This window comes from Cervus elaphus, chromosome 18, assembly GCF_910594005.1.
Source record: "Cervus elaphus chromosome 18, mCerEla1.1, whole genome shotgun sequence".
Lineage (NCBI taxonomy): Eukaryota > Metazoa > Chordata > Mammalia > Artiodactyla > Cervidae > Cervus > Cervus elaphus.
In genome coordinates, this window is record NC_057832.1 from 22,843,577 (window position 1) to 22,856,871 (window position 13,295).

General features: G+C 39.2%; 1 protein-coding gene across 1 annotated transcript in view; it reads left to right on the forward strand.

Moving 5' to 3' along the window:
- ASB4 (ankyrin repeat and SOCS box containing 4) overlaps positions 1 to 13,295 on the forward strand; it is a 75,800-nt gene that overhangs the window by 10,523 nt on the left and 51,982 nt on the right. Inside the window, exon 2 of the mRNA XM_043873254.1 lies at positions 856 to 1,155. Within this exon, the coding sequence (XP_043729189.1) occupies positions 856 to 1,155 (300 nt within the window). The remainder of the gene's footprint in view (positions 1 to 855; positions 1,156 to 13,295) is intronic.

Sequence of the window (13,295 nt, forward strand, 5' to 3'; positions counted from 1 at the left end):
AAAAATTTAAGATCTCAGTTCTAGAAACAACTATGGTTCTCCTGACCAATTAATTTGTATATATAGCTTGTGCTTGCAGGCATAGTTAATTGTATAACACATCATGTTTTCCTGTTTATTTTGGCTGCTGGGAAGTTCAGAGGAAAATTTAGATTGTGGTTCTAGCATATGGAACACAGTTAACACAGTTTATATTTATTTTGGTCACCTATTTGACCCAGGACCTCTTTTTACTTTCCTACCTTATATTTCCCGTTGCTCTTATTTTGTAGATCACTTTTTAAAAATCTTGTATTGTGTAAAATTTGTAAGCTGCTGTAAATTCTTTAATTCTTCTTTGGAAAGAGGTGTTGAATAAACTGATAGGCAAATAAAATCTTGGTGTGACAAATATTCTAAAGACATCAAATACATTCACACCTTAGCCTGACAGCAGCAACAACTAGAGGGAAAAAGCACTGTGATGGAATGAAAATTACAAGCTTGTAACAACTTTGAAATCACTCAAGATAATGACTGGGAGTTTAAAAAAATTCTTTAATAAGCATCTCATGTAAGATAAAATGCAATCACATAAATGAAGTCTCAAACAGAAATACTGTGGACAGGCAGGAAGGTAAAGTAAACAAAGGAACGAGATAATAGGGAATAGTAAAGACAGTGACAACTCGAGAGCCCCAGTCCTGTTTAAATAACCCAAAGAGGCTACTAAGCTAAACATTAGGAGGTCCAACAGCTGCTACTTACAGCTTCCGAATCATTCCCCCAGTTTTGTAAATGCGTGAAAGTCCCCACTAAGCAGGGAGATATCCTAGGCTAATCCGAGGCTAAACTTTCTTTCCCTTTCTTTTTCAGGCTATTGGTTGCCTAGTTACAAATTAAAGTCTTCCTGGGCCACGGGCCTGCATCTCTCTGTCTTGTTTGGTCACGTGGAATGTCTTCTGGTGCTCCTGGACCACAATGCTACAATCAACTGTAGACCCAATGGGAAAACCCCTCTTCACGTGGCTTGTGAAATGGCCAACTTGGATTGTGTTAAGATCCTCTGTGATCGTGGAGCAAAGCTCAACTGCTACTCCTTAAGTGGACACACAGCTTTACACTTTTGTACAACTCCAAGCTCCATCCTCTGTGCCAAGCAGCTGGTTTGGAGAGGTAAGCCTGTCTGGGTGGCTGACCTTGTCATTACTTGCGTGGTTATGGTTTTGCAAATTGGTGATCCTTACTTACATGAGGCAATGTAATTAATAGTACATATCTCTATGCATAAAGCCTAATTTGAGGGCCCTAAAAATACATAGAGAGATGGATGGTTGTGTTTGCCCGGGTCCTTCAGGGATAATCATATTGAAATCTTACTACTGTTTTAACTGTAGGTGTCTTGTTAATCTACACACTTATTTAACAAATATTTATTAGCTCCTGTGATGTCAGGTAATGTGCTAGTAAGTAAGTAAAAAGAGAAAACAGTTTCTGCTCTCTTGGAGCTTATGTTCTAGTATGGGAGATGAATATTGAGAAAATAAATTCTTAAGTACATAATTATAAATTGGGAAAGGGCAAAACAAGGTGGTGTGAAAGAGAATGTCAGGAATAAGCTAGTATAAAATGTATAAAGACTTCTCTAAAGGTACAATATGTAAGCTGAAACTTTATAATGAGAAGGAATTGACCTTTAAAAACAAGAACAAAGAAGAAAAGTCTAGGTATAGGAAATAGCAAGTGCAGAGTTGTTAGGGGAGCAAAAACCTTGGAATACTCCACAAATGGAAGAAGGCCAGTGTGGCCAGAGTATCATGAGTGTGTGGTGGGGCGGGAGAGGCATGAGGGTAGAGGGGAGTGCTACAGCATGATATCAGATATATTAGATTATATATGGCCTGCTGGGGGCCGTGTATGGGGTTCAGAAATGGAGCTACTGAAAAGTTTAAAGCAAGGCAATGACATAGATTAACTGACATTTAAAGTCATCTGGACTTATTCAGAAGTCGGGTTGGAGAAGGCCAAGAATGAAAGCAAGAAGACTAGCAAGGAAGCTCTTGCAATACTGTAGGTGAGGTGGATGATGATTTGCACTGAGGGACATGGAACGATCAGAAAATGGATCTGCAATATGTTTTAGAAGCAGAATTGATGGGATTTGGACATGGACTAGATTTAGGTTGCTGATCAGGGGGTGGTGACAGAAAAGGAAATTTCAAGAACCATTGCCAGGTTTCTGGCTTTAGAAAATGGGTGGATAGTGATGCCATTTTTAAGATGGGGAAACTTGAGGAAGAAAGGTATCATATGTGAAGACTGTTATATCTTTTTTTTTAAAAAAAAAAACAAAACAGATTTTATAGGAATTGTTTCTTTATGTCTGGCGGCTCTGGGTCTTCATTGCTGCCCGCAGGCTCTTGTCTGGCTGTGGTGCGTGAGCCTCGCAATAACTTCTCTTGGTGTGGAGCACAGGCTCTCAGGCCGCAGGCTTCACTAGCTGCAGCCCTCGGGATCAGTAGTAGTGATGTGTGGCTTAGTTGCCCAGAGGCATGTGGCATCTTCTTAGACCAGTGATTGAACCCGTGTCCCCTGCATTGGCAGGCAAATTCCTAACCACTAAACCACCAGGGAAGTCCCGTTATATCATTTTTTAAAAGTCAAGTTTACAGAGGTCATTATGTATAAGCTGTAAATTCACTGTTTTTGAGAAGTAGATAGTCGTGAAGCCATTCACCACAGTTATCTCAGAAAATTCCCTGATGTCCTTGGTAGTTAATTTCCTCACTCTACCCCCACTTCTGGCAACTATTGATCTGTTTTCTGTCCCTTTAACTTCATCCTTTCAGGAGGTCACATTAATTAAATTATACAACGTGTAACCTTTTGAGTCTGATTTTTCCAGTTTAGCATATGCATTTGAGGTTCATCAATGTGATTGCACTCACCGGCTAATCAGACCTTCTTATTGCTGAATAGTATTCCTTGTATAGATATAACACAGTTTATTCACTCCTCAGAAGAGGGGCATTTGGATTGCTTCTAGTTGTTTGTAATTTAGGGAAAAAAAAAAACTGCTATAAACATTTGCATCCACATTCTTGTATGGGCATGTTTCATTTCACTTGGGTAAACAGCTAGGAGTGGGATGATGGGTTGTTATGGTAAGTTTGTAAGGAACTACTAAACTGTTTTCCAAGGCGCTTGTGCCATTTTACATTCCTACCAGCAGTGATAAGAGTTCCTGTTACTCTCCATCCTTGTCAGAACTTCATAATGTCAGATTTTTAAAAACTGTTTTAGCCATTCTATTAGGTATATATTAGCATCTCATGATTTTAATTTGAATTCCCTTAATGACCAAAGGGGCTTCCCAGGTAGCGCAGTGGTAAAGAATCTTCCTGCCAATGCAGGAGACACAAGAGACATGTGTTTGATCCCGGGGTCAGGAAGATCCCCTGGATGAGGAAATGGCAACTCACTGTAGTATTCTTGCTTGGGAAATCCCATGGACAGAGGAGCCTGGCAGGCTACAGTCCATGGGGTTACAAAAACTCAGACACCACACACACACACACACACACACACACACACACACACTGACCACACACACACACACACACACACACTGACCACACACACACACACACACACACACTGACCAAACACACACACACACACACACACACACACACTGACCAAACACATTGCATGTGTTTTTGTATATTTATCTGCTAGCTAAGTATTCAGTTTGGTGAAATATCTGCTCAATTATTTTGCTTTTTTTTTTTTTATGGGCTGTCTTCTTATTGATCTGTGGGAGTTATTTTTGTTGTTGTTAGTTTTTTTTAAATTAGTTTATTTTTTTAATTGAAGGATAATTTCTTTACAAAATTTTGTTATTTGCTGTCAAACCTCAACATGAATCAGCCACAGGTATACATATATCCCCTCCCTTTTGAACCTCTCCCCCATCTCCCTCCCATCCCACCCCTCTAGGTTGGTACAGAGCCCCTGTTTGAATTTCCTGAGCCATATAGCAAATTCCCGCTGGCTATCTATTTTACAAATGGTAATGTAAGTTTCCATGGTACTCTTTCCATACATCTCACCCTCTGCTCTCCTCTCCCCATGTCCATAAGTCTATTCTCTATGTCTGTTTCTCCATTGCTACCCTGTAAATACATTCTTCAGTACTATTTTTCTAGATTCTGTATGTATGTGTTAGAATACGGCATTATTCTTTCTCTTCCTGGCTTACTTCACTCTGTATAATAGGCTCTGGGTTCATCCACCTCATCAGAACTGACTCAAATGCTCAAATGCTTTCCTTTTTATGGCTGAGTAATAGTCCATTGTGTATATGTACCAGGACTTCTTTATCCATTCATCTGTTGAAAGGACATCTCGGTTTGCTTCCATGATCTAGCTATTGTAAATAGTACTGCAGTGAACAATGGAATCCATGTGTCTTTTTCAACCCTGGTTTCCTCATGGTATATGCCTAGGAGTAGGATTGCTGGGTCATATGGTGATTTTATTCCTAGTTTGTTTTTTTTTTTTATACCTAGTTTTTTAAGGAATCTCCATACCGTCTTCCATAACGTGTTGGAGTTCTTTATATATTTTGGATACTAGCCCTTTATAAATAAATGTTTTGCAAATATTTTAATCCACTCTTTGGCTTTTCATTTTCTAATGGTGTTTTTAAAGGAGCAGAAGTTTTAAAATTTTGATAAATTCAGTGTTTACATCTTATGGTTTGTGCTTTCTGTGTTCTAAGAAATGTTTGATTAACCCAAGTAACAGATTTTCTGCTGTGTTTTCTTCTAGAAGTTTTATAATTTTAGGTTTTGCTTTTAATATATTTGATTAATTTTGAGTTATTTTTTTGCATATGGTGGGAAGTATGGGTTAAAGCTCATTTTGTGTGTGTGTGTATGGATGGATGGCCAGTTGTTTCAACATCATTTGTGGAAAAGACTATTCTTTCACCATTGAATTGTTTTGATATTTTTCTCAGAAGTCAATTGGCCAAATATGTATGGTCCATTGATCTATATATCTATTCTTTTTTTGCTAATCCTCCTCTGACTTGGTTGCTTTATAACTAGTCTAAAAAGCACATAGACTGAGTCCTTCTAGGTTAGTTTTAAACATGAAAGGTTTCAGACCTCTTTGAGACAACAAAGCAAATAAGTCAAGGATGCACTTGATATAAAAGTATAGATTTCAGAAAAGAACTCTGGACTAAAGCATTAGGTTTAGGAACCATTGGCCAATAGATTGCATTTGAAACCAAGAAAATCACTGAACTCACCTGGAAATATGGGGTAGAAAGATGAAAGAGAACTTAGGCCCAAGCTCTGACAAATTCTTATGTTTAGATGTTAGCAGGATGAGAGGAGGCAGTAAAAGAGAGTGAAATGATTCCACTTTTGATTTCTTTTCCTTGCAATAACCACCTTCCTCTGTCTATATTTTTTATTTCTAAGAGTGTATTAAAACATATTCCACACTGGAAAATAAAGAGTGAAATGGATTTGCAAATGAAATCGGAGAAAACCCAAGAGCATTTTTGGCATCAAAGAAGCTAAGAAAAAGGCCGGTTCAGGAATGGAAGAATGGTCTGCTGTTCTGATAGATACTGAAAGGTTTAATTAGGTGTTCATTGGATTAAGAGAGTTATTACTGATAAAGATAGTTTTGGTGAAACAGTAGGTGCAGAAGCCAGATCAGAAGGTATGGATGGGAGGTTAGAAACTAGAGATGGCATATGCTGACAACTCTTAATTTTGGCCGCAAATGTGAGCATAGGAGTAGCATGATTGCTGAAGGAGATTAGGGTGTATCATACTAGACTATTACCTACAGTTGAAGATAAAAGGAAATGTTTATATGCCGGAAATGATTTCTAGAAAGCAACAGTTGAAGATGCATGAGACAGGATAACTGAAAGATCTAAATCTTAGAGAAACTGAGATGCGGTGAAGTCCAGAGACCGTAGGACACATCCTCATTTTCAGCGGGCAAGCCAAAGTAAAATATGGCTTTAATGCCAGGGCACTTGCAGATTTGGTTGTTGTAAGATGAGGGGGTCCCTTTCTGATGCAGTCATCAACCAAAGTGAGAGTAGAAAGATTGGAAACATATTGAGAGAGGGGAAGATATGAAAGGATCATGGGGAAAGAATGGGAGAACATGCTTGAAGATGTTATGATCTTCTCAACCTGTGAGGATTAAAAGGAAAAAAAATCAGCCTGGCTTCTTTTTCTTTTTGCCTGCCCTGGGATGAAGGGCCTAGTGCAGAGATGCTCAGAGAAGGACAGGCATCTGTTGGAGCATGGGGCCATCACCAGTTTTCATAGTTACTGATACATATATTTCTAGATTTAGTTTTTATTTTTATCTATATTTTAATTAAACTTTTAAGCTGTTTTCACAAATTTTGGAAGTTAAGAAATATGTTATATATATTTATGTATATTATATATATAAATATATTTGTTTAATTATTGGCCTTTTATATTGCTGTGTTCATCAACTACAGACTAATAGCAAGCTGTCACCACTGTCTGTCCTCTGAGATATTGACACAGTCATCCCACATGTCCTTTACCCTTGTGGACAGAAGGAGACCTAACTAGAGAGGCAGGAGGAGACCGAGCCTGGTTTCCTCTAGGCTGAGACAAAGAGTTAGACTGATGACAATCTTGTAGAAAGAGCAGAAGGAAGTCCATCAAAGCTAGCTCACTCTTTCCCACCACTGCAGCAAAGGCTGAGCCACAACAGGAAAGATAAACTAGTAAAAACAAAAATGTTCAACATCTGTGTGGCAAATAGATTATAAAACTAAAAGGCAGTCCTAAAACTCAGGAAAATATTTGGGACTATGTGACAAAGGCCTCACACCCTGAATATATAAAGAAACTTTAAAAATTAAAATTAGGAGGATAGCAGCTAAGAGAAAAAAGAAAACCAAAGGGACCAAGAGCAGGAATAGGCATTTCAGAAAAAGACAGGCATGTGAACAACAAATAAAGGTGAGACAATGATCATCTGTATTGGTAATCAGTAAAATGTCAATTAAAATAAGAATTAGATGCTTTTGTTTTATTTATTATGTTAACAAAGGTACCAAAGATGATAATACATGTTCTAGCAAGCACGTGGAGCAGTGTTCTTACACAGGCTGCGGCTGCTGCTGCTAAGTCGCGTCAGCCGTGTCCGACTCTGTGAGACCCCATAGACGGCAGCCCACCAGGCTCCCCCGTCCCTGGGATTCTCCAGGCAAGGACACTGGAGTGGGTTGCCATTTCCTTCTCCAATGCATGAAAGTGAAAAGTGAAAAGTGAAGTCGCTCAGTCGTGTCCAACTACTAGCGACCCCATGGGCCGCAGCCTACCAGGCTCCTCCGTCCATGGGATTTTCCAGGCAAGAGTACTGCAGTGGGCTGCCATTGCCTTCTCCGCTGACACAGGCTAAGTGGAGTGAAAACGTGTATGATTGAGGGGACTATCAAAAACTCACAGCTTTTTCTAACTGAGAAATTCTGCCTCTAGGATTAGGGACTAATTCAGCACCTTTTGACTTACTGTTCTCATTGATGTAGGGCCTCAAATTCAGACTCTGGATATATCTCCAAACAAAATTACACATTGAGTCAAAGAGATAACTGATGAGAAAAAAGACAGTTATCATGTAACAGAATTGTGCTTGGTCACATGATCTGTAGTACACTAGAAATTGAGCTTTTCTCCTAATTCTATGAGAGTCTTCAAAATAGTGTACTTACAGTGTATATTATTGTATATTTTTTCAATGAAAGCCATGATTGGTTATGGAATACGTTTAAAATATGCCACAATTTTAAAAGACATATACTGGCATTTTTTAAGATACTTAGTGTCTCAAAAAAGTTGCCTAATTGTTTTTTTGCCCTCAGGTAGTCGTTTATACTACTGAAAAACTTAAAAATACTTGCATATGTAATAGAAAAAATTCAGTTCAGTTCAGTTCAGTTGCTCAGTCATGTCCAACTCTTTGCCACCCCATGGACTGCAGCACACCAGGCTTCCCTGTCCGTCACCAACTCCTGGAGCTTGCTCAAACTCACGTCCATGGAGTCAATGATGCCATCCAGTCATCTCATCCTCTGTCGTCCCCTTCTCCTCCTGCCTCAATCTTTCCCACCATCAGGTTCTTTTCCAATGAGTCAGTTCTTAGCAGCAGGTGGCCAAAGTATTAGAGTTTCAGCTTCAGCATCAGTCCTTCCAATGAATATTCAGGACTGATTTCGTTCAGGATGGACTGGTTTGATCTCCTTGTTAAGCTGTGTTACTTCCATATCGTAAAGACATTTAAAAATGATGTTGTAAAAGGATGTTTATTAACATAGAAAGATTTTTAAAAATAAGTTCATAAGACAGTATGAACTGCATAAACTTATTTTTCTAAAAATTAGATATGATTATGCATATCAGAAAATAATATCCAAATTATGAGTCAAACTTGGTAGCATGACTAATGTTTAGCTGTAGCTAAGCTACTTCAAAAAAAATTGTTTTGTCTGTCAAATTCCCATGATAAATACGTTTTAAAGTTGGTACCTGGAAAATATATCAGAACAAAATAAAACTGCAAGTCAGGTAACTGAGGAACATTTCACCCATTTTATGAATGGAGAAACAGAGAAAAGGAGAAGAAAAGTGCTTGGGGGTAGATCGTCTGGTCTGGAAATTCTAGAAAACTGTCAGCATCCCGCAGCCTTTCTTCTGCATTTTAATGTCTCAGTCTCTTGGACAGTGCTTGGCACCTGGGAAGTACTCAATAAATGGTCTCTGACTCCTGGGAATGACTCCAGGAGCCCTGAGTGCACGGAGGGAAATCACGCCCATCTAGTAAATATAAACTGCTATGTTCACGGCTAATGAAATGCTGCTATTGGTCAGTTTCAGCCTTTCCGTCTCTAGAGACATAGACGAGGGATGAATTTTCTCTCTCCCAGACTATGTGGTGTAGGCACTTTGAAAAGTCACATACATCACTTTGTAGCTGGACAGAGGGAATTGAGACAGCACACAGACAGGAAAATAAGTCAGGCTAACATTAAACTTGGGACCAGAGAAGTCCATTAGAGGAAAACCAATGCCATGGCAACTGAAAACCCATGTAATTTCATTTGCTATTTAATGGGCTCTTTGTGGAAAAGTGCTCTTTGTGGAAAAGGCTAATTGAGGCCAAAAAATTGCATGCAATTTTCTCTTAAAGGATTTTCCCCGATTTTTTCAATGTTGCAGAGCTGGCTTTGTTCTCAAGCTGGATTTTGTCTGCTATTTTTCTGTTTGCCTTCCTACTTAATGCCCCCCATCTTCTGGCCTTTGTTACCTTTGGTATTAGTATAATAGTGTTCATCAGTTGAGAGGGCTTATTTACCTCAGTGAAAATGTCCTTTCTGTGTATCCTGCCTTTCCCTATGAATAAAGAGAGTCAGGTCAGGCTTAGCTGGCTGAAAAGAAGCATATTATTTCTACCTATTCCCTTTCATAAGAGGAAAATGAAAGCTACTTGCTTTTCTCTGCATGAAGCAAATCCTGACAGTTGGAGGAAAATTTGTTACTACAGGAAAGCCATAAAAATTCAAATGTTTCCTAGCAGAATGTAACATGAGGGCAATGCAGAGGAGACCATGCCTTTTAAAAGACTGTCCCCTGCTACTTGGTGTGACAGTCACACAAGTTACCCGCACATTAGGAAATTCCCTATTCAGTGATGTGAACACAGGAAGACAAGATGTCATTGGACTTCACTTCAGTCAAGAAATAGATACGCCTGCTTGACACCTACCTCGTTCATTAGTCCATCACCTCTGTCTTTCCATCTCTCAGGTTATACATTGTAGTAGCAGAAATCTGACCCTCCTAGTCACTTGCAAACAACCTTGGGGATTTTTGTCCCATCTGCTGCATGGTTAGTACCACCTGCACAACATGAATTTAATATTGTCTTTAAATTGACATTATTATTAAGTTTAATTTTAAAGGAACCTTTATATCACTATAAAAATTGATTCGTCATTGTAAAAAATATGCCAAAACCCCTTGCCAAATATAGAAGGTAGTAGTAACAGGGCTTCCCTGGTGGCTTAGATGGTAAAGAATCTCCCTGCAATGTAGGAGTCCTGGGTTTGATCCCTGGGTCTGGAAGATCCCCTAGAGAAGGGAATGGCAACCCATTCCAGTATTCTTGCCTGGAGAATCCCATGGCCAGAGGAGCCTGGCGGGCTACAGTTCATGGGGTCTCAAAGAGTTGGACATGACTGAGCGACTAACACTTATCCCTTTCACTCTCAATAGTGACAGTAAATAGTGGGCAATCAAATTCTTAACTTCTGTCTACCCAGAGACTTTTTTCCTCAGCTAGCAGAGAATGGCTTTAAAAAGTCACATCTTCTGGTTGCTGTCTTTCTGGAAGCATTGTCTTCAGTCCTTTTGCTCTGAATGAGTGAACCTGAAATTTGTTTGCAGATTGTCTCTCACACCCAGTCAAGCAGCAGGCATCCCAGCCCAGTGAAGAATCATGTAAAATCATGGCACACTTGGGAAGGCACTGACTTAAGCAGGGCTTTGTAAAGTCTGTGGTCTATTTAGAAGCAAATTTTAGAAGCCTCCTCTTTAGAATCAGGAGTGAAATAAATTTACTGCTCTCACATCTCACACCTCTGTCTTGGAGGTCCTAGCTGACACAAAGAGAAAAGAAAATAAGATGTAAGAAGGTTGGAAAGCAAGGAAGTAAAACAGCCATGATTTCATACAATATGTTTGTCTAGACTTTAAAAAAAACAAGAAAACTTAAGATCAAATGGTTAGAATTCATAATTGAGTTCAGAAGGGGTACTGCATTTGAGATCAATTTACAAAAATCAATCACATTTCTGTACACCAGAATCAAGCAGTGAGAAATTATAAGAAAAGATGTATTTGTAAAATCACAAGAAATTTAAGGGATCTAGGAAATATATTCAACAAAAGGTAGAACAAACATAAAAATTGATTAAAAGACAGTAAGCGGATACTACATTTATTATGAAAAATATATTTCTTGATTACTCCCTCCTCAGAGGCAACCACTTTCACTACTTTTGGCTGATTAGTTTGATGTTTATCTCCATATTGCCAAATAAATACCATTTATTTATGCATAAAATTGAAAAGAGTAAGTAGCAACGTAAGCAGTTTTCTGATAATCTATTGATTTATCATGATGGAAGTGGAGGATCTGGCTCCTCTTCCTCACTACCCTCCTCCCCATACACGTACATTTCTTAGTCTCCATCCTCATAATATAATTGCATTAAAACTATGAGGCTTGTAGTAAACTAGGATAGTCATTTCTTCTTTTGACAGCATTTCCCCCTGGATTTGTGTATTATTTTCTGCATTTGCTCCTTTTTTTTTTTTTCTGTGACTCATCACTATTTTAACCCCAAAACCTTTTGCCAATAGCTTTAATCTTTTCCGAAAATATTTCAGTTCAACGGGTATTTCATCAGTTTTATTTTGTTGAGGAAAAAGTCCCTTCTGGAGACAACAGATCTGCTCCAATGACTGCCATCCTGGAATCTCCATTCTTCAATGTCCTGGAGGGTCCCTTTGCCCCTCGATGTGTTGGATTTCCTGTTTCCTGGATTTTGGGTTTTTCTAGGTCTTGGTTTGTTGCTTGTTTGGGTTGAGTACCTCTGTTAGTAGGTTTCTGAGAAAAGGTGCAAGAAACTGCTCATGCATTTATTCCACCCTGACTTGGCACAGAATTCCAAATTGATAATCATTATCCTTTAGAATGATGAAGGCATTTCTGCAGTGCCATTTTAGTTCCTCATAGTCTCTTTGCAAAATTCAGAATTAAATTGAAGAATGTAGGGAAAACCACTATACCATTCAGGTATGACCTAAATCAAAGCCCTTGTGATTAAACAGTGAAAGTGACAAATAGACTCAAGGGATTAGATCTGATAGACAGACTGTCTGAAGAACTATGGACAGAGGCTCGTGACATTGTACAGGAGGCAGTGATCAAGACCATCTCCAAGAAGAGGAAATGCAAAATGGCAAAATGGTTGTCTGAGGAGACCTTACAAATAGTTGTGAAAAGAAGAGAAGCTAAAGGCAAAGGAGAAAAGGAAAGATAAGCATCTGAATGCAGAGTTCCAAAGAATAGGAAGGAGAGATAAGAAAGCCTTCCTCAGTGATCAATGCAAAGAAATGGAGGAAAACAATAGAATGGGAAAGACTAGAGATCTCTTCAAGAAAACTAGAGATACCAAGGGAACATTTCATGCAAAGATGGGCACAATAAGGACAGAAACAGTATGGACTTAACAGAAGCAGAAGATATTAAGAAGAGGTGGCAAGAACACACATATACAGAGATCTATACAAAAAAGATCTTCATGACGCAGATAACCATTATGGTGTGATCACTGGATTAGAGCCAGACACCCTAGAATTCAAAGTCAAGTGGGCCTTCAGTTCAATTCAGTCGCTCAGTCGTGTCTGACTCTTTGCGACCCCATGGACTACAGCACGCCAGGCCTCCCTGTCCATCACCAACTCCCGGAGTTTACCCAAACTCATGCCCTTTGAGTCGGTGATGCCATCCAACCATCTCATCCTCTTCATCCCATTCTCTTCCTGCCTTCAATCTTTCCCAGCATCAGGGTCTTTTCCAGTGAGTCAACTCTTCGCATCAGGTGTCCAAGGTACTGGAGATTCAGCTTCAACATCAGTCCTACCAAGGAACACCCAGGACTGATCTCCTTTAGGATGGACTGCTTGGATCTCCTTGCAGTCCAAGGGACTCTCAAGAGTCTTCTCCAACACCACAGTTCAAAAGCATCCATTCTTCTGTGCTCAGCTTTTTTATAGTCCAACTCTCACATCCATACATGACCACTGGAAAAACCATAGCTTTGACTAGTTGTACCTTTGTTGGCAAAGTAATGTCTCTGCTTTTTAATATACTGTCTAAGTTGGTCATAATTTCTTTTCCAAGGAGTAAGCATCTTTTAATTTCATGGCAGCAGTCACCATCTGCAGTGATTTTGGAGCCCCCAAAAATAAAGCCAGCCACTGTTTCCACTGTTTCCCCATCTATTTGCCATGAAGTGATGGGACCAGATGCCATGATCTTAGTTTTCTGAATGTTGAGCTTTAAGCCAACATTTTTACTCTCCTATTTCACTTTCATCAAGAGGCTCTTTGGTTCTTCTTCACTTTCTGCCATAAGGGTGGTGTCATCTGCATATCTGAGGTTATTGA